Below are 22,745 nucleotides of genomic sequence, written 5' to 3'. Positions count from 1 at the left end.
CATTGAGTGGAATTCCCATCAAGACACTACCACAACTTTGCAAACGTGATGCTTTCGGTGGGAATAATAATAAAACTGTAATTCTTGCAAACAGTTTACATTTGGGGATTTAAAAACAAATACATGAGCATAAAATAAATATGACAAGTCATATTCAACATTTGTACATTGATAATTGTATTTTTTACTTTAACATCTTAACTGTTTTGTATTGGTACTTGGGTAATTTTATGCTGAGAAGCACTTTTAACATTATAGATTATACAGGGTGATTGGGCTGGGTGATACAGAGTCATTCATCCTCAATAACCTCTTAATTCTGAATTCACTTACAGTGGCTACAAAGCCTGTCTGGAAACATTGAGCACATTGTAGCAAGATTTTCTGGACAGGGTACCCCTTCAGACCCCATTACGTTGACTTACAGCTGGCAGCAATTGACCTATCCACCTGATGTTAGTCTCTTTGGTGGTGGGAGGTAATTGGAATACCCAAAAGAAACCTGAATAGTCAAGCAGAAGGCATGCTGAACTCTGCACAGCTAGTATATGGAGGCCGGTTTTTAATCTGCTGTGCCACTCTATGATCAAGAGCACAATAACAGTGATTTTAGATGTTATTTGACATAAATATTAGATCTTGTCATTCTGGAAGTTTTAATGTGCTTTAAGTTTAACACAGCTTTAGGGACAAAGTAAAGTTTGTCATGTTCGTCTCATGTCTATGTGTTTTTTTTTTTTTTTTTTGGGGTTATCCGGTTTCATCCCTTCTTGAGAATTATGATAGTATGTGGATTGTTAATTTATATTACCCTTAGTCACAAGTGAGTGATTTAGTAAATGTGTTTTACCCTGCCATGAATGTGTTGCCAGTATGTGTACATTACCCACAATGACCATGATCAGTTAAAGCAACTATTGATAGTAACTGAAAAAAATAATATTTTTTTGCCACATTAGGTAAAATATACACCATAAATGCATAAAAGCACAACACTTCCTAACAAAACTTATTTTGTATACTTAATTTATTTAGTTTTCCCAAATTTTGTATGAATGAATGAATAGTCAATGTTGTATTGTTTTAGTATGTTCAGAGTATCACCCAGCCCTGGTTTCTTGCATGCATAGCTTAATGTTTAACATTCATGAATGTTAACAGCATCACAGCCTGTAAAGCTTTTGTGTCTTTTTTATTTTTTAAGTCTCAATAACATCTGCCTTTTGATTTTCTTGATCACAATATCACTTTCAATAAAATAACAAGGGATTTAAAAAACCAAAGAAACTTTCCGCAGTCATTTTAGTTAAGTACTAGGACGTTCACTGAAAGCTTTATAGATAGAGTATGAATGTTTATTCTGTTCAACCAAGCTACACATAACCTTTGATATTAAATATGTTGCTTCATAAACCCACTGAAGTTGAATTTGTGTAGGTACATTCCTCAAAAAAAATTAACAGATCTAATTCTGGCTAAATCATTATGCTAGTGAACCCCAAAAAAAAAGTACAACCCCAAATTAGAAAAAGTTGGGACAGCATGGAAAATGTGAATAACCAAAAAAAAAAACACAGAGTTTCTTACATTTACTTTGACTTTTATTTGATTGCAGACAGGATGAACCTGAGATATTCATGTTTTATCTGCTCAACTTCATTTCATTTATTAATAAACATCCATTCCTGCATTTCAGGCCTGCAACACATTTCAAAAAAAGTTGGGACAGTAAAGCATTTACCACTTTGTAATATTGCCATTCCTTTTCACCACACTTAAAATACGTTTTGGCACCGAGGATACCAAGTGATTTAGTGATTTAGGTCAGGACTGCAAGCAGTCCATTACCCGTACCCTCTTCTTCCACAGCCATGCCTTTGTTGTAATGTGTGCAGCATGTGGTTTTGCATTGTCTTGTTGATAAATGAACGTCCCTGGAAAAGATGACGTCTTGAAGGAAGCATATGTTGCTCTAAGATCTCGATGTACTTTTCTGCATTAATGCTGCCCGAGCCCAGAGAAGTCGACACCGCTTCTGGACATGGTTAACATAAGGCTTCTTTTTTGCACAATAAAGTTTAAGTGGCATTTGTGCATGTAACTCTGTATTGTAGTGCTTGACAAAGGTTTGCCAAAGTAATCCCTCACCCATGTGGTTATATCAGCTGTTGTTGAGTGGCGGTTCTTGATGCAGCGTTGTCTAAAGGATCGAAGATCACGGGCATCCTTGGCCTTTTACACACCAAAATTCCTTCCGATTCCTTGAATGGTTTAATGATATTATGCACTGTAGAGGGAGAAATATGCAAATCCCTTCCAATCTTTCTTTGAGGTACATTGTTTGTAAACATTTTAATAATTTTCTCACGAATTTGTTGACAAACTGGAGATCCTCTGATCATCTTTGCTCATCAAAGACTCAGCCTTTCCTGGATGCTGCTTTTGTACCAAACCATGATAATAATCACCTGTTGACATCACCTGTTTGGAATCACATCATTTAGTTTTTTCATCTCATTATTAGCCCTAAATTTCCCCCGTCCCAACTTTTTTTTGGAATATGTTGCAGGCCTGAAATGCAGGAATGGAGGTATATTAACAAATGAAATAAAGTTGAGCAGACAAAACATGAAATATCCAAGGTTCATCCTGTCTGCAATAAAATAAAAGTCAAAGTAAATGTAAGGAACACTGCGTCTTTATTTTGTTTGCATTTTTCCATACTGTCCCAACTTTTTCTGATTTGGGGTTGCAAATATAGTTAATAAAAGTTTCCAGCCACACAGTGCACACTTATTAATGTAGCTTAAACAAAGATATTTAATAAGTGACTACTAAACTTTGATAGTCTATAAGTGAATACATAAACAATACTCAGGTCAAGGATAGCTCCTGATAAGAACTCTGACCAAATATACCAGAGCTAACATATCCTACCATGAATATAATATAACTTCAGTGTAGCCGTGGCATTAAAAACTCAAACCATACATAAATAATATTTTTATATACATATAAAAAATGAATGATCACGTCATGCAATGTTAATAGTTTTTTTTTTTTTATTACATAAGGTATCAAAAAGCATTCGTACCTTTTAATAATTTCTATACTATTTACATTTTACATTCAGATCATTTTGTTAGTAATACTAATACTTTGTATTTGAGGTTAGAGATATGGACAGTAGATCCAAATAGGAGATAAAGTTAAGTAAAAGTGACAACAATGGTGATAAAAAAAAAAACACATACATTACCATTAAATAAAGAGGAAATCTATGATAAAAGTTACATTGTGAGAAAGTTACATTATACATAATGATATTTGGCAACAAAAGTACTTTTTTTATGTTTTAATTGTTTTCAAAGTGTCAGTCATTATCTGTCACACCATATTGGCCAGCATGTACTTAACTTTCAATTGATTAGCTCTGTGCTAGGTCAGTACAGTATACTGCACACCTGGGCATTGTACGGCCCCCGTGCCTCATCCGGCCCTTTGGCTGTCCCCAACCGACCCGCATGAGGTCAGTGGTAATTAGAAGTCAGACATAGAAGTGTACATCATACATGTAACACAACAGCATTATTATTTTGAGAGGACTGTTATTTTTTCAATTTACATTCCTTCTTGTGTGCGAGTGTGTACAGCTTCACCCTAATGTGTTGGTGAATAGAACTGTGAGTTTTTAACAAGACATGGACTTCTAAGTATGTATTTACTGAAGTCAGATATAAAGCTGTGTGTTTAGTTTGTGGAGAACAGACTGTTTAAGAATTACAGTTTAAATTGCCATTATGGTACTAAACACAGAGAAACACAAGAACTTGAATGATAGTCACATCTGAAGCTTTGCTAGCTTATGCCTAGTTCACATTTTCGCTCGCCGACTGGTCAGCGCTAGATTTGCCGGCTTGGGAGCAACTCGGCATTCGCTCGATGATCGAAACTCGGCTCTCAGTCACTGAGTGTGAACTACCCAACAACTCGATCCGAGTGGCTCGCTGAGCACTCGGCGACCGAAGCGAGATTTCTAGCATGTCAGATATCTGAATCTGAGTTGCTCGACTGGCAATGAGTGCTATGTCAAACAGCCAATGAGAAGATACGGTGTGAGGGGAAGCGCAGGGGAGCACTTGTAAAAAGGTGGGACAGGGGCATAATATATTTTCTATCAGTATACATCAGCATACACACAAGTTTTACAGTATTTCTGACCTGATCGTTCTCTACAAAACATAACACCAACGCTGCATTGCAAAAATATTTATTAACCTCCAACTCACTATAGAACAATCCATACTGTTCACGTAGCCAAATCCACTCAGATTCATTTATTTTTTCTCCCTGATTTTACGCTGCACATCAGTGCACAAACTTTGATCGCTCGCTACTTGTTGACATGCATTTTTGGACATGGTATCATCAAACCCATCTTCACTTCTCGCGTTTGTTTTCGTGAGAGAACGTAGTTTGGGAGACCAGATAGACTCGCCTGCGATTCCAGTTGGTGATAGATCATGTAGTGTGAAACCCCCTATCGCCGATCAGTCATGTAGTGTGAAATACACAACGACTTGAAAGACTCCTGATTACAAGAGATCCAGCTGTGTAGTGTAAACTGTACAGCGACCTGACGACTTGGAAAGTCATGTAGTGTGAACTTGGCATAAACCGCAAAAGCAATAAGGATTTTTTATAAAGTTTAACACATCCAGGACTGGAGCAGTCTAGATCAGCTTTGTGATTTCCAGAAAGAATATCCAACAAGAACAAAATACTAAAAACAGCCAATGAGGCAGTTAGACTCCAAACAAAATAGAAAAAGCACATTGTCTAAAGTTAATTTTAAACCTGCACATTTCGTTCACTATTGTTGATTAAATAGTGAAATAATGATGTTTTTAATTATGTTTTTCTCTGCCTGCTTCTCATTTTAATTGCCTGATTGTAAGATCTATTCATACCAGGAACAGCTTATCAAACTTTTACAATTTACTGCCTTTTTAAAAAGATACAATAAGTATTGAGTGGAATTATGTTTAGCCTATTGGCCCGGTCCTCCACAACAGTCCCAGTTTCTCATGTGGCCCCTTTCAAAATGTAATTGCCCACTCCTGGTATACTGCCTTATATTTAGGCTACTTTCATCAAATGAGAACACATGTATTGTGCCCTCTTAGTAGTTCTGAACTTCCTGTTGCACCACTTCCAACAAGATCTGAAGTTGTCTGCTGCAGAAGTCTGGAAAAAAAAACATTGAACTTAGAGTGTACATATGTGACATTTCATTGTAACTGCTGCCTACACCAGGATTTAACAGTTCATAGCAATATCTGTAAAACAAACCCCATTTCTGGAAAATGCAATAAAAGAGTATGTGATTTGTTAATTCTCTTCATTCCTCTATACCAATTAGGCATAACATTATGACTACCTTCCTAATATTGTGTTGGTCCCCTTTTGCTGCCAAAACAGCCCTGACCTGTCGAGGCATAGACTCCACTAGACTCCTGAAGGTGTGCTGTGGTATCTGGCACCAAGATGTTAGCAGCAGATCCCTTAACTCCTGTAAGTTATGAGGCGGGGCCTCCATGGATCAGACTTGTTTGTCCAGCACATCCCACAGATGCTCGATTGGACTGAGATCTGGGGAATTTGGAGGCCAATTCAACTCGTTGTTGTGCTCCTCAAACCATTCCTGAACCATTTTTGCTCTGTGGCAGGGTGCATTATCCTGCTGAAAGAGGCCACAGCCATCAGGGAATACAGTTTCCATTAAAGGGTGTACATGGTCTGCAACAATGCTTAGGTAGGTGGTACGTGTCAAAGTAACATCCACATGGATGGCAGGAACCAAGGTTTCCCAGCAGAACATTGCCCAAAGCATCACACTGCCTCCGTCGGCTTGCGTTTTTCCCATAGTGCATCCTGGTGCCATGTGTTCCCCAGGTAAGCGACACAAATGCACCCGGCCATCCGCGTGATGTAAAAGAAAACATGATTTATCAGACCAGGCCACCTCCTTCCATTGCTCCGTGGTCCAGTTCCGATACTCACACGCACATTGTTGTCGGAGGTGGACAGTGGTCAGCATGGGCACCCTGACTGGTCTGCGGCTATGCAGCCCCATACGCAACAAACTGTGACGCACTGTGTATTCTGACACCTTTCTATCAGAACCAGCATTAACTTCTTCAGCAATTTGAGCTACAGTAGCACGTCTGTTGGATCTGACCACACGGGCCAGTCTTTGCTCCCCATGTGCATCAGTCTTGGGGGTTCCAACACTACTTTAGAAAGGTGGGAATTTCTTGAAATTCCCTGAATCTTTTTCTAATCTTATTTACAGTAATAAATAAAATTATCATTTGTCAACAAAAAGGTATGACTCACTAAAAACTCTTCTCCACCGGGTGGGTATATGCGATTGCTTTACAGCCAAGTAGTATACAGGGATTCCAGTGAAGATAAGAGCAAAGCTTCCTCCTGTGTTCCAGGGATCCGAATACAAAGACAGACCCACGATGAAAAAACACACCAATGTGAAGATCACAGGTACAAGCAGGGGAACCTGGACTCAAAAACAACAATAATAAATTAAACACTGTACATTTTGTGTTTTTATTAGGTATTTTAATTATGATTGGATTATTAAAAACGTCCTGATAAGGGGAGAAGTTTTGGGAAGGCAAGGGGAAACCAGAGTACCCAAAAGGAACTCAGTGTGGACTTGAGAAGATATTTAACTCCACAGAGGCTGAGACTAAAAGCAGAAATGTATCTAGGCAGCTGTGCAACATTTGTACCTCTGTGCCACCCTTTGATAGTCACAACTCAATCAGCAATTCAAACATTTGAGACCAGCATTGCCAAAATGTAACCCTTATCAGGACGGTTACTGAAGGTGAATTAATGATAGAAAGGCAAAAACAGAAACAGAAATAAATATTTAAATCCTGATAAAAACCTTAAATGCCCTGGGATGGTCTGGAAATCGATAACGATGGATGAGGAGCCCCAGTGTAACCAAGGCAATGAAGAGCCAGCGGGAGAAGGAGGCAAAGTTAATCAGTTGAAAGATTTCTCCTCGTGCTAACACAATGATTACTATAGGGTACTGTAAACAACAATCAAAACATTAGAAACAAACATTGCACTAAATTACAAGCCCAAATCAGAAAAAGTTGGGACAACATGGATAATGCAAATTATTAAAACACAGAGTTTCTTACATTTACTTTGACTTTTATTTGATTGCAGACAGGATGAACCTGAGATATTTCATGTTTTATCTGCTCAACTTCATTTCATTTATTAATAAACGTCCATTCCTGCATTTCAGGCCTGCAACACATTCCAAAAAAAAGTTGGGACAGTAAAGCATTTACCACTTTGTAATGTTGCCATTCCTTTTCACCACACTTAAAAGACGTTTGGCACCGAGGATACCAAGCGATTTAGCGTTTCAGCTTTTATTTTGTCCCATTCTTCCTGCAAACACGTCTTAAGATGTGCAACAGTACGGGGTCGTCATTGTCGCATTTTTCGTTTCAAAATTCTCCACACATTCTCTATTGAGAACAGATCAGGACTGCAGGCAGGCCAGGCCAGTCCAGTACCCTCTTCCTCTGCAGCCATGCCTTTGTAATGTGTGCAGCATGTGGCTTTGCATTGTCTTGTTGAAAAATGCATGGATGTCCCTGGAAAAGATGACGTCTTGAAGGAAGCATATGTTGCAATAAGATCTCAATGTACTTTTCTGCATTACTGCTGTCATCACAGAAGTGTAAATGACCTTTGCCAAGGGCACTCACACAGTCCCATACCATGACAGACCCTGGCTTTTGGACTTGTTGCTGATAACAGTGTGGATGGTCCTTTTCGTCTTTGGTCCGGAGCACACGGCATCCACTTTTTCCTGGTATGCTGATTCATCTGACCACAATACACGTTTCCACTGTGTGATGGTCCATCCCAGATGCCTCAGAGCCCAAAGAAGTCGATGCCGCTTCTGGACATGGTTAACATAAGGCTTCTTTTTTGCACAGTACAGTTTTAAGTGACATTTGTGCATGTAACTCTGTATTGTAGTGCTTGACAAAGGTTTGCCAAAGTAATCCCTCACCCATGTGGTTATATCAGCTATTGTTGAGTGGCGGTTCTTGATTCAGTGCCGTCTGAGGGACTGAGCGTTCAGCTTAAGATTGCACCCTTGGCCTTTACGCATTGAAATTCCTTGCAATTCCGATATCGTTTAATTATATTATGCACTGTAGAGGGAGAAATATGAGGTACATTGTTTTAAAACATTTTTATAATTTTCTCAGGCTCCTCTGGCCATCTTTGCTCATCAAAGACTCAGCCTTTCCTGGATGCTGCTTTTGTACCAAACCATGATTACAATCACTTTTTCACCTCATTACTAGCCCTAAATTGCCCCTGTCCAAACTTTTTTTGGAATGTGTTGCAGGCCTGAAATGCAGGAATGGAGGTTTATTAACAAATTAAATGGAGTTGAGCAGACAAAACATGAAATATTTCAAACTGTCTGCAATCAAATAAAAGTGAAAGGAAATGTAAGGAATACTGCATTTTTAATTTATTTGAGTTTTCCCAGTTGTCCCAACTTTTTCTGATTTGGGGTTGTAATATTTGGAAGCAGTTGTGGTTAAAGATGGGTTATATCAATACACAAATGTATTGCAGGCAGTGGACAAAACAAAAACACTGTTCCAAAATTTACTTAATTTTACAGTGACTAAAACAGTTCTAAAAGCTGAACAGTTAAGGCAACTAACGATAAGGCCAAACAATAAATGCCCAAAATGAAGATGCATCAAATACAAAATCTTAAAAACGTATTTACAAAAGCCACAAACATATAAACATAAACTTAGCAACTCTATAAACTGAATGATACGATCTGTAACCAATGTGTGAAGATGCATAACTTTGTATGAAGAGCACAAAACCTGGTACCCTAAACCAATATAACAGGTAATATGACATATAAATTAGACCATATTGCTTACATTTTTTCATTTGTTTATTCATCATTCTTTTCTTTTCTTTTCTTTTTTTTACTATTCGCTTCAGTTTCCACATTTTTCCGAGAGGCACCATGAAACTGAAATGCTCCAAAGTGATTAAAGTAGACAGGAAAAAAAACATACTAAGACAGACTAAAAGTAAAGATCAAACTAAGATGCCATGTTGCTATGTGGTCACTATTCCACAGCTTTGCTTTAAATTACAATATCTGTCTGTGGTTATATCAGAGGGTCTGTAGTGCTACAGGTAGCATTGTGTATGATTCATCAGTCTAGTCAGTAATTTGCATCTATGTATAATAGCCAACAAATTTTAGTTTAACAACCCACATTTTTTATTTCTCATTAATTAATATATATTTTTTAATTTTATTTCTATTCAGGCCTTTTTGTCTTCTGCTTCTGATGGAAGGATTTGAACACCATACACCTCTATCTAACACAAAAGCCTGAACAGTGACTCTGAAAAATCTGTTTTGTCTGTAATACTGAATCTCTAGTAATTGTGCTGATAGTGGCTTAGTAAATTATTTAGTATTAATCTTTAAAGATAAGTTACATTATGTATCACAAATATAACAATAGCTTATAAAACTCTTGTATTCACATCACAGATCCTAAGCCCTAGTCCTAAGCCCATCCCAATCCTGGCCTTCAGTCAGAGCGGTAAAGGACTTTATTACTCAGTCTCAGTTGATTAGTTCAAGTAAAGCAAAAACAAAGGAGTTGCACAGGAAAAAGTCAGAGAAGAGTTGCAGTTGAGATCTGGAAGAAAAAAGCTGCTTTAACATTTATTGCAAGCCGTCTAAACCTTGTGCCTCCATAAGCTTACTGGTCGGCAATGGCAAGGATTTAAGTTTGATTTCAGGTAATCTGAAGGAACCACACCATCATCATCCAGAGGCCAGTCAGCAAAGGCTGTTTTATATGTGCACCAGCGGCATGTGAGGTTGCAAAAGACCTGTAGGTTCTCAAGATTTCACTAGCTTCATAGTCATAGTCTGCAGTAGTTCATACAGGTTGTTCTTTGTCATTCACTATAAAACTACCTCATAGTATTAAGAGTTAAACCTTAACAGTAACTTTTCCTAGTTCTAGTATTAACCGGATCGTACTAATTCTTGGTAGCCTACATACCCATACACACTTAAATACCACACAGTGTTGATAGGTACTGGTGTGGTCTCATCATTTTATCTAGTGATTCATTTGTCTACTACGTTATGATATAGTAGTCAATAAACATTTTATTCATTGTAAATTTGCAGCTGTTTGTGTTAAATTTTGTTATTTTGCTATGACCAAACCCTGACTGATTTTAAGACACTGCAGTATCAGCGTGAAACTGGTTTAAATTGATGTTTTTTGTTGCTTTTCCATTTAGAAAACCCCCATGAATGCCTAATTTTCTTCAAACTATTAGTTATAATTATTTACTCATAATTAGCTACATATATTGAATTATTTGGTTTCATCCCTTTAATAATAAAGAGGGAAATCCTATAAAAGTGGTCAAATTACTACAAAATATACAACCCAAATCAGAAAAAGTTGGGACAGTATGGAAAACGCAAATAAAATAAAAACACAGAGTTTCTTACATTTAATTTGACTTTTATTTGATTGCAGACAGTTTGAACCCAAGATATTTCATGTTTTATCTGCTTAACTTCATTTCATTTGTTAATATATCTCTATTCCTGCATTTCAGACCTGCAACACATTCCAAAAAAAGTTGGGTCGGGGGCAATTTAGGGCTAGTAATGAGGTAATAAAACTAAATAATGAATCCAAACAGGTGATGTCAACAGGTGATTGTAATCATGATTTGGTATAAAAGCAGCATCCAGGAGTCTTTGATAAGCAAAGATGATCAGAGGATCTCCAGTTGGTCAACAAATGTGTGAGAAAATTATTAAAATGTTTACAAACAATGTACCTCAAAGAAAGATTGGAAGGGATTTGCATATTTCCCCCTTTACAGTGCATAATATCATTAAACCATTCAAGAAATTTAGTGCGTAAAGGCCAAGGGTGCAAGCTTAAGCTGAACGCCCATGATCTTTGATCCCTCAGAGGGCACTGCATCAGGAACCACCACTCAACAATAGCTGATATAACCACATGGGCAAGGAATTACTTTGGCAAACCTTTGTCAAGCACTACAATACAGAGTTACATGCACAAATGTCCAGAAGCGGTGTCGACTTCTCTGAGCTTGGAGGTATCTAGGATGGACCATCACACAGTGGAAATGTGTATTGTGGTCAGATAAATCAGCATTCCAGGTCTCTAGGTCTGTGCTCCAGACCAAAGACAAAAAGCACCACCCAGATTACAAAGACATGGCTGTGGAAGAAGAGGGTATGGGTACTGGAGTCCTGACCTGTCCCCAATAGAGAATGTGTGGAGAATTTTGACAGGAAAAACACGACAACAACAACCTCGTACTGTTGTACATCTTAAAACGTGTTTGCAGGAAGAATGGGACACTAAATCGCTTGGTATCCTCGCTGCCAAAACGTCTTTTAAGTGTGGTGAAAAGGAATGGCAACATTACAAAGTGCTAAATGCGTTACTGTCCCAACTTTTTTGGAATGTGTTGCAGACCTGAAATGCAGGAATGGATGTTCCTGTCTGCAATCAAATAAAAGTCAAATTAAATGTAAGAAACTCTGTGTTTTTTTATTATTTACATTTTCCATGCTGTCCCAACTTTTTCTGATTTGGGGTTGTATAATTTTACAGAACCAAGTGGAGCTTATGGTGAAAACATTAAATAATTTTTTTACTATTTACTATTTATTTATTTACTGTATGTTTTACCACTACATTATTCTATTTAGGGTTGCAGTGAGGTTGCCAGTTCATCATAGAGCAGACACACAATCACACATTCACACACACAATCACACTTGGAGCAATTTTTTAGGAGCTCAAGTTTTTATGTTTCCATATCTCTTATGTACTGATAATAGTATTCAAAGTGGTTTGATGACCACCAAACTTTGCATAAAGTCAAGCACTTACCATAGCACTTTACTGGCATGCTCTTGTGCACAGACTGCAAAGCTTTCCAAGAACTGAATACATTTCTTTTTTTAGGAGTAGAATTTGCCCATAACTATTTAGAATTTGCATGACAGCATTCCAAATTTAATTAAAGTTTTTTTGGATGCAAATTGTAGTCCTACTAATTATTAGATTTTTTTTTTTGGGTTTCATTATTTTTTCCACCCCTGGTAAACAATATATATTATTACAACTGTACATTACCAGCAATAATATAGCAGGGACGGGTGTCTTTCTTCGTACGTGGATCATGGAGAACAGAGCTGGCCATTGTCCTTCTCTGGATGCCACAAGGACCATTCTACACATACAAACAAATTTACTGCAAATTTCTGACTAAACTAAATTTAAGCATTAAGTATTCAGTATATAGAAAGTAGCTAGCGCATGTATGTAAGGTAACTACAGACGTGTACCTAGGTACTGAAAAGATCCCACCATTCAATGATCCAAGACAGGACATGGCCACCAGAAGAGGCACCACTGGTGCTATCCAAGGCATGGCTTGGCTGGCAAATGTCTGTCAGCAATACAATAAATTATGAAACAACCAGCTATACAACAATACACAGCACCAGTAGCCATATTTGACATTTAAAGTTAATTATCACTGACCACAGCAACAGCATCAGATCTGAGCAGCTCCTCTCCAGTCATCACTGTATAGTATGCTACATTAACCAGCACGTAGCAAATAGTAACTGTGGCCATGGACAGAATAATGGCCAGTGGAATATTTCTGACAGAAGAAGAGTCTGAGTTAAGGCATTTCAAGATAACAGAACTGGTTTAACACGCAGTGTTATATAGAATTCATTGTAAGTTGTGCATACCTATTTGGATTGATAACTTCCTCTGTCACAAAGTTTAATACAAACCTAAAATAAAGGAAAAAAATAAAGACAAACAAGTGTTTCAGTCTGCATGACCATAACTAACTGAATAATTAAAACACATACCCAATTTTCCTCCCAATCTAGTCATATCTAATGACCCAATTGCATTACGCTTCCTCTCAACTGATGCTGATCCCCACTGCTGATTGAGTAGAGACTGTAACATGCCCCCTCCGACACGTGTGCAGTAGCCGACTGCATCTTTTCACCCGCACGGATCAGCTTTGTGTACGGAGAGCCACACCCTGATCAATGCATTATTCCCAGACTCTGTGCAAGTGCCATCAATCAGCCAGCAGAGGTCGTAATTGCATCATTGCATCAGCAAGCCAATTGCTGTACATGTAGCCGCCCAGCCCAGCCAGATGGCAGACCTAAGTTTCGAACCGACGAGTATAAAATGTCAGCTCTGGTGTGCTAGCGTTTTTTACCGCTGTACCACCTGAGTGGTCATAACTTTTTAAAAGTTGATTGTGGGGTTTCTGAAAATATTGTGGGTCAAAAATATGCTTTCACCAATATTATTAATTTGATGATGTGTTTTTTGATAATTATTATTATTATTGACATAATCTAGTGACTTGCATATATAAATGTGTTTGTCTGGGGAAAAAAAAAAAAACCTGACATCGTATGACAAGAGGCTGTTGGGCTTTTATCTTTGTCCATACGATAAGCAACAACATTTAGTCTCAAAAAGACAAAAGATTCAAATACAGATGTCAAACAAAGTCATTGATATCTACCAGTCTGGAAAGGGTTACTAAAGCTCTGGGACTCATGGAACAGTGGTGAACCTTCCCAGTATATCAAAATATCCTAAAGGAGAATGTCTGCAGTTGATTTGTGACCTAAAGCTCAAGTGCAATTTAGTTATGCGGCAGGACACTGATTAAAGGCACACAAGAGAGTCCAGATATGAATGAAGAAAAAAAAAAGAAACAAAACTATGGTAGTAGCTCAGTCAAAGTAATTACCTGAATTCCAATCAATTCATGCTCAAAAACCCTCCAACGTAGCTGAATTAAAACAATTCTTCAAAGAAGAGTGGGTCAGCAATGTCAAAGACTCATCTTAAGTTATTGCAAATGTTTTATTGCAGTTGTTACTTTCAAGGGTGACAAAACCAGTTATTTTAGAGGGACATATACTTTTTAACATGGTTGATATATGTTTTGAATCAGTCTTTAACCTCACTAAATGGAATCATTTTAAAGCTGCATTTTGTGTTGTCTTTATCTTACATAAAAATAGAACATTTAAAACATGTAAATGTGACAAGTTAACAAAAATAAAAGAAATAGGGTGAGGGGCAAATACTTTTTAGCAGCAATGTACTGTTCACTTACAAGGGTTCTTCAACAAGTTTCCACACTTTTTTAAACTCTATTTATTAAGAATTTCAAAAACTAATTACATCACTTTTCTACATAGTTACATTCCGATGCATTTATTTCAGCGTTGTACCAACTTTATAATGCCAACAGCAAAAATGTTTTTGGTTGAGTGTGTAGCCACTGATGCACCACTGCTTTCACAGCATCATCACATTAAAATCTGCTTCCCCTTAAAGCTTCTTTGAGTGGTCCAAAAAAGGTGGATATCAGCACTGATGGTCAGTAACGCGTTACTCTAATCTGACCACATTTTTCAGTAACGAGTAATGTAACGCTTTACTATTTCCAATCCAGTAATCAGATTAAAGTTACTTATCCAAGTTACTGTGCGTTACTATTTTTGTCATTTTCCTTAGTAAAAAGATATATTTTTGCTTTCTTCTTGCGTCTCGGGGAGTGACGTCTGTCCTATGCGACAACTAAGTCACGGGCTGCGTCCGGAATCGCATACTTACAGAGTCTGTACTAGATTGGAGGAAGTGTGCACTACTCGGCTGGTAAAGAAGTACATCTTACCAACGTCAAGTGATGACGTGAGGACGTGATGACGTAATATCACCATAGTTACAGACTCATTACAAACCCCACTCGCCAAAATTTAGGATATTTATCATCTTTTTGTTATTTATTTGTCTTTAAAATTTTTTTATTTTATTTATCTTACTTACACTTGTGAACAGAGGACTCCGTTTTCCGCGTCTTTCTTGTTTCTTATTCCGCTTCAATCGCCTACGCAGCTCCAGTTGCATTATGGGATACATTAGCGGACCGCATTATATAACTAATAAAGTAACTTGTAATCTAACTTAGTTACTTTTAAAATCAAGTAATCCATTAAGTAACTAAGTTACTTTTTAAAGGAGTAATCAGTAATCAGTAATCAGATTACTTTTTCAAGGTAACTATGCCATCACTGGATATCAGATTGTGCTAAATCCAGACTATAAGCTCTCTCTCAGTCTCTCACACATGACCAATTACTACTCCTCCCACCCTTATCGTTTCCAACCAAAATATAAAAGTGTGGAAACATATACATATTTGACCTTGTCTGCATGTCTGTATTCCTTAGATTTACATGTAAAAAAAAAAATTGAGCAATACTCACCATCCAGAATAGGCATAAAGTCCTGAGTAGAATGCCAGGGGAAGCTTTGTCAGTGTAAGGGACTCAGAGTAAAAAGCATTCTGAAAATTTTCTGTTTTTCCTGATGAGTAACAGAAAAAAGCAATGTAATGCAAATATACAAAATGTAAAAACAATATTACTCCTGTGTGTGTGTGTGTGTGTGTGTGTGTGTGTGTGTGTGTGTGTGTGTGTGTGTGTGTGTGTGTGTGTGTGTGAATTCATTTTCACTTCCCGTTCTGGCCACAAGATGGGCACACACTGTCGCCTGCCTTCTCCGACAAGCTGCTTTTTAATCACCTGCCAGCAATGAGGACTCCCATGGAGAAAGTGACAGAAAATCATGCTTATCTCCGCACTAGTCTCCCCACTGTTCAACCAGCAACTCAGCCAAAGACAGGGATGGCAGTATGCAGTGGCAAATAGTAATTATGTCGCAAAAATTAAGAACTTACAGAATCTGATCTAAGAACGTGTAAAACTAAATCTTCACCTACATCTATTCAATTGCAACTGCTTAAACATAATATTACAACTACTTATGAACTGCTTTTATTAGCCATACAGCAACCGCAGATATTAATGTCAACTTACACCAATAAGGCATAACATTATGACCACCTTCCTAATATTGTGTTGGTCCCCCATCAGCCCTGACCCATCGAGGCATGGACTCCACTAGACTCCTGAAGGTGTGCTATGATATCTGGCACCAAGAGGTTAGCAGCAGATCCTTTAACTCCTGTAAGTTGTGAGGTGGGGCCTCCATGGATCGGACGTGTTTGTCCAGCACATCCCACAGATGCTCGATTGGATTGAGATCTGGGGAATTTGAAGGCCAAGTCAACACCTCAAACTCGTTGTTGTGCTCCTCAAACCATTCCTGAACCACTTTTGCTCTGTGGCAGGGTGCATTATCCTGCTGAAAGAGGCCACAGCCATTAGGGAATACCATTTCCATGAAAGGGTGTACATGCTCTGCAACAATGCTTAGGTTGGTGGTACGTCAAAGTAACATCCACATGGATGGCAGGACCCAATGTTTCCTAGCAGAACATTGCCCAAAGCATCACACTGCCTCCGCCGGCTTGCCTTCTTCCCATAGTGCATCCTGGTGCCATGTGTTCCCCAGGTACGCAATGCACACGCTCATCCACATGATGTAAAAGAAAACGTGATTCATCAGAACAGACCACCTTCTTCCATTGCTCCGTGGTCCAGTTCCAATGCTCACGTGCCCATTGTTGGCTTCAACAATGTCCACTTCAAGATGGTAGATCCCCTTCTGTTATTTTTAAATAACAATTTACATAGTCCAAGTCAATTTGTAGCGCAGTGGGCATGTCCTCCTTAGCCCACTGACGCTACATTCAACATCTCCTCTCCAGGTTTAAGGCAGTGCCGCCACTGCCAGCCAAAGTGTCCTCACAAAGATAAGAAAGTGACTGGAAGTTCTGCTGGCTGGGCCTCTGAGCTGGTGCATACATGCTTGATGGTAGGGAGGTGGCTGTAGTGTTTGGCTGTGCAGCAGGCAAATAGCAGCATAGGGAGGTGGTGGTCATAGTCTTGCAGCCCACGATTGACCAGGAGAGCTAGCTGGTGAGTGTGCAGTTGAATCGCTCCACGAGTCCATCACTAGTCCATAGCCGACTTACGCCAGTTATCAGTTACGCCTTTGATCACTGGAGCTCCGCCGGGACACCAAATGATAAACAGCTTGTCCATTACTGTTGTCGCCTGCTGCAAGCAGTGCTGTTTTGTTTTTGGCGTGCTCCAGTTTCTGTAGAGGCGTTGAATGGTGGCAGCGAAGGCAATGTGCCTGAAATTCGCCAGGCTGTTTGCATAAGTGGCTCTCACTGCTTCCACCTCCTTGCTTTGTACTATGGCCATCCTGGAAAACTGCCTCTATCTCTTTAGCACATCGAAGCTCTATTGCAGCATGCCAGGACCTAAGAATCTAAGGTGTGGAGGTTGCAGTGCCCAAAGGAAATGGTCCATTGCCAGCCTTAGTTTTGCCACTTCTAGGAATGTGTGATTAGCGGCCTTCACAGTGTTTCCCACCTTGGAAAACAGTTGTTCTCAAAGACATTCTCGCTGGTAACCTGATGGTGGTGCTCTAGTACCCACTGCTGCTTTTTCTAAGCTGCTCCCATGTCACACCATACTTTTGTGGGAGGTCAATGAAAGCTTTCAGTTATTTGCCTTTCAGTGTGGCTGGCAGCTGCACAGTCATAGCCTGTTCGCTCACACTGCTGCTTGTACACGGCCCAGTCACTTCTGCTGTCATAACGCCGAACACGATGAAGCTCTGCCGGCTTCAGGTGTGCAACAGAAGCTAGTGGTGGTAACAGGTGTGGTTTCAGAGTGCAAATGGCATTGAGTGAGAATGCCATGGAGGATAATTGTGCTTCTAATTGCCCTTTCAAACTCTGCAGATCAAATATCTCTGACTCTGCACAAATGGTCATACTCTTTCCCAGGGCCACTGGTATGTGGCACCCCACAGTCACCAGTACTTTGTGTTGCCTTGCTCCCCAGGGATAGTTAACCCAGTTCTTTCTGTCCTCTCCACCTCCCTCCGCCTCTCTCGCTCAACCGTTGAGTCTCCACTGTTGTCTGTTGCATCTTTCTCACAGCCGGTCAACCCCACTTCTGACACCAATGTAGTGTTTTGGTTCAGATGAACAACCAGACATAGTGAAAACTATGACGCTACATTATTATCAAAAATACAAATGTATCAAAAGTGTGTAAGGTTTGTGAAAGAGATTGGAATTTCATAATCTGTTTTAGTTTCAGTTCTTTAATGAATTGAGTAATTTGCATCTGTTGATTTAAACATGCTAAGTAAATCTCTTTTGATTGGTCACAAATTACGACTTATTAACTTTGGCCCCGCCCCTAGCTCTGATTCCAGTTTACAAGTGCACAAATCAGTTCCACAACAAGTACAGCGGGGGAAATAAGTATTGAACACATTAACATTTTTCTCAGGAAATATATTTCTGATGGGGTTATTGACATGAAATTTTCACCGGATGTCAGTAACAAGCCAAATATTTCACACATACAAAGAAATCATAACAAATAAATCCATAAATTAAGTTATGTTTAATAAAGTGGAATGACACAGGGAAAAAGTATTGAACACATGAAGAAAAGGAGGTGCAAAAAGGGATGGAAAGCCAAAACACCAGCTGAAATCTGTCCTTATTTAAAAAGCAATCCTGCCCCTATCAGTGCAAATTAATATCAGCTGGTTTAGTCCTAATTGTTGGCTATACAAACATTTTTATCACCAAGTTGTCACACAAGAAGCATCTTGTGATGGGTAAAAGCAAAGAGCTCTCTCAAGACCTTCGCAATCTTATTGTTGCAAAACATACTGATGGTATTGGTTACAGACATATTCCAGTAAGCACCATTGGAACCATTACTCAGAAGCAGAAAGAACATAATTGTACCATAAACCATGACCAGGTGCTCCTTGCAATATTTCTGACAGAGGAGTTAAAAGAATAATCAGAAGAGTTGTCCAAGAGCCAAGGACCACTTGCGGAGAGCTTCAGAAAGACCTGGAATTAGCAGATACTCTTGTTACAAGGAAACAATGAGTAATGCACTCAACCACCATGGCCTCTATGCATGCTCACCGTGCAAGACTCCATTGCTGTAGAAAAAGCTTGTTTAAAGTTTGCTGCACAACATGTGGGCAAGCCTATAAAATACTGGGAGAATACAGTCTGGTCAAATAAGACCAAAATTAAACTCTTTGGGTGTCATAGCACACACCATGTTTGGAGGGGAAATAGAACTGCAAATCACCCCAATAACACCATACCAACAGTGAAGTTTGGAGGTGGGAACATCATGGTGTGAGAGGTGGAGTTTCTCAGCATATGGTGCTGGCAGACTTCATTTAATTGGAGAAAGGATGAATGGAGAAATGTACCGAGACATTCCTGATAAGAATCTGCTGCCATCCACCAGGATGCTGAAGATGAAACGAGGGTGGACATTTCAACTAGACAATGATCCCAAACACAGCCAGGGAAACTCTTAAATGGTTTCAGAGAAAGAAAATAAAGCTGCTAGAATGTCCCAGTCAATCACCCGACTTGAATCTAATTAAAAATCTATGGAAAGAACTGAAGATCAGAGTTCACAGAATAGGCCGCCTGAACCTTCAAGATTTGTCTGGAAGAATGGGCCAAAAATACAGCTGAACAATACATGCAACTAGTTTCTCCATACAGAAGGCGTCTTAAAGCTGTCATTACCAACAAAGGCTTTTTCTGTGTATGAAAAGAAATTTCAGTAAGTGTGTTCAATACTTTTTCCCTGTGTCATTCCACTTTATTAAACTTATATTAAACTTATGAAATACTGTATATTTACTGAGAAAAATGTTAATGTGTTCAATACTTATTTCCCCCGCTGTATATCACAAGAAGTGATATTGCAAAAGTCGGAGGACAGATTTACGGTTGTGATGGCATGTTTAAGTGGTTGCAGTTGAAAATACAGAATTTTGTTAGCTAATTGTGTCTGCTGGACGTTTGTCCAGGTCAGTGGCACAGCTGAGTCATTTAAACGGTTTTCACAAAGAAATCAATCTATTAATTCAACATTCTGTATTATTCTCTGCAGTACGTTCTTTATTCTGATTAGAGTTGCTAGGTCTCCAAACCCAACAGAAAAACACTGGCTGCAACAAAAGGGGGGGCCAATTTATCACAGGGCATTAAACCCTCATCCATTCATTCATTAACTCATTTACATCTGGGGGCTATTTGGAGTACCCATGTTGCTGCCGCAAAGCTGATATGTCCGATGAAGACACACTGGCACATAGCAACTGGGAAAACTCCTTAAAGCTTTAAACCCTAAACTGTGTGCCCCCCCCCACACACACACTACTTGATGTGCCACTGTATTGCTTCCCTGTATTTTATTGTATGTCCTTGCTGTGTCCTTGTTTGCATAATACAATGTGTTTTCAGTGGCAACATCTGTTGAAAGCTTTAGTAACATGGACCAGTAAAAGAGAAGTCTTTGTTGCATATCATTGTATACCATTATTTAATAGTTAGAAAATCATACGTTATTGTTTTGCATATTTTTTCTACCTTTGACCAATGCCATGATGCCTGGGATGATGATTACAGCAAGAGCCATGAGCTTAATCATCAGTAAGGTGACTTGTGTACGGGATGCCAACGACACGCTCCAGCAGTTCAATGCCACCAGAAATGCTATAAAAGCAGATAGGTGAGGATAAATGCAAAGCATGTGTGATCTATTAATGACTGACTGTAGTGTTTTAGAGATCAATTCATGATTTTTAAAATAAATGCCACTTACTGAAGCCCAGGACACTGACCAGTTTGACCAATACTGTAGGAGCTGGGCATGGCATAAAAAAGGGCTCAACAGCATAGTGTCCAAAAGCTAGTGATATATAAGCAGTCACTGCAGGTCTAGAATAAAAAAAAAAAAAAAAGTCACATAACTTTAAGTAGTAAAAAGAACTGAAGAGTGTGGTTAGCATTTACCCCTATTAATTTCACTGTGGTTTGTTTAGTGGTGCATTGCACCCCAGAAAGTACAGTTAAGCATCATTAGCTTATGAAGACCCACCTTCTGAATGCATGCTTTTGTGCTGTTGACCAAAGTTTCAAATATAAAAGCCCACTACAAATTATCATGGATGGTACAAAAATAATGAAGACTGGTTTTAATAAACGTTTAACCCTTTAGCTGCTGAATACAGAATCATTATAGCCCTCACTTTGCCACAGACTAGAGATGATTCAGAGTGATTCAAACAAAAAAATAATAATAGTTAAAATAATAACAACAACAATAATAATAATAATAATAATAATAATAATAATAATAAGAAGAAGAAGAAGAAGAAGAAGAAGAAGAAATGTAGCTGCTCATTTGCTTACAAAATATTTAAGACAGGGTCATTAACAACAACATGACAAAACATGATAATAGGTACATGTACATGATTTATCGTAATGTGTTAAAATTAGGAATGCAATCAATAAACACTGACCTTATAAAAAAGACCTCAGACCAGAGTCTCAGAAAGGCAGGAAGAGGCCCAAGGGTCTCAAGCAAATATGTGTAATGGCCACCAGATTTTTTGAAACAGGTACCCAACTCAGCATAGCACAACGCACCTAAATAAAACAGCACACACACACACACACACACACACAGATGATAAACAAATACACTAATCAGCCATAACATTAAAACCACCTCCTTGTTTCTACACTCACTGTCCATCAGCTCCACTTACCATACAGAAGCACTTTTTAGTTATACAATTACTGACTGTAGTCCATTTGTGTGTCTGGATCATTCTCAGCACTGCAGTTACAATGACATGGTGGTGGTGTGTTAGTGTGTGATGTGCTGGTATGAGTGGATCAGACACAGCAGCGCTGCTGGAGTTTTTAAACACCTCACTGCCTCTGCTGGACTGAGAATATTCCACCAAACAAAAATATCTAGCCAACAGTGCTCCGTAGGCAGCGTCCTCTGAATACTGATGAAGGTCTAGAAGATGACCAATTTAAACAGCAGCAATAGATGAGCGATCGTCTCTGACTTTACATCTACAAGGTGGACCAACTAGGTAGGAGTGTCTAATAGAGTGGACAGTGAGTGGACACGGTATTTAAAAACTCATACCAGCACAACACACACTAACACACCACCACCATGTCATTGTTACTGCAGAGCTGAGAATGATCCAACATCTAAATAATACCTGCTCTGTGGTGGTCCTGTGGGGGTCCTGACCATAGAAGAACAGGGTGAAAGCAGGCTAAAAAGGTATGTAGAGAAACAGATGGACTACAGTCAGTAATTGTAGAACTACAAAGTACTTCTATATGGTAAGTGAAGCTGATAAAATGGACAGTGAGTGTAGAAACAAGAAGGTGGTTTTAATGTTATGACTGATCAGTGTGTACCTTATATTGCCAAAATATGTGCGTACCCTGGCTAATTATTGAGTTCAGTTGTTTTAGCTACATTCATTGCTAACAGATGTCTAAAATCAATTACATAAAATAAATTATTTGCTTTCATCTTTGGCTGTTTGACAATGCCCTTTTGGCACAATGTTTGCTGGTACACTCCACTACCTGGTAGGGACAATCGGAAGATTGTCGGT

General features: G+C 38.8%; 1 protein-coding gene across 1 annotated transcript in view; it reads right to left on the bottom strand.

The window, feature by feature from the left end:
* Positions 1 to 5,078: 5,078 nt before the first annotated feature.
* si:ch73-352p4.8 (cystine/glutamate transporter) overlaps positions 5,079 to 22,745 on the bottom strand; it is a 19,959-nt gene continuing 2,292 nt past the window's right edge. Inside the window, exons 2-12 of the mRNA XM_063004557.1 lie at positions 21,615 to 21,741; positions 20,912 to 21,027; positions 20,677 to 20,802; positions 15,530 to 15,629; positions 12,962 to 13,006; positions 12,744 to 12,867; positions 12,545 to 12,648; positions 12,333 to 12,429; positions 6,974 to 7,123; positions 6,400 to 6,577; positions 5,079 to 5,247 (exon numbers count right to left, since the gene is read on the bottom strand). Coding sequence (XP_062860627.1) covers positions 5,183 to 5,247; positions 6,400 to 6,577; positions 6,974 to 7,123; positions 12,333 to 12,429; positions 12,545 to 12,648; positions 12,744 to 12,867; positions 12,962 to 13,006; positions 15,530 to 15,629; positions 20,677 to 20,802; positions 20,912 to 21,027; positions 21,615 to 21,741 — 1,232 coding nt within the window. The 3' untranslated portion in view covers positions 5,079 to 5,182. The remainder of the gene's footprint in view (positions 5,248 to 6,399; positions 6,578 to 6,973; positions 7,124 to 12,332; positions 12,430 to 12,544; positions 12,649 to 12,743; positions 12,868 to 12,961; positions 13,007 to 15,529; positions 15,630 to 20,676; positions 20,803 to 20,911; positions 21,028 to 21,614; positions 21,742 to 22,745) is intronic.

Source organism: Trichomycterus rosablanca, chromosome 1, assembly GCF_030014385.1.
Source record: "Trichomycterus rosablanca isolate fTriRos1 chromosome 1, fTriRos1.hap1, whole genome shotgun sequence".
Classification (NCBI taxonomy): domain Eukaryota; kingdom Metazoa; phylum Chordata; class Actinopteri; order Siluriformes; family Trichomycteridae; genus Trichomycterus; species Trichomycterus rosablanca.
This window is presented reverse-complemented; position numbering and strand designations above follow the sequence as displayed.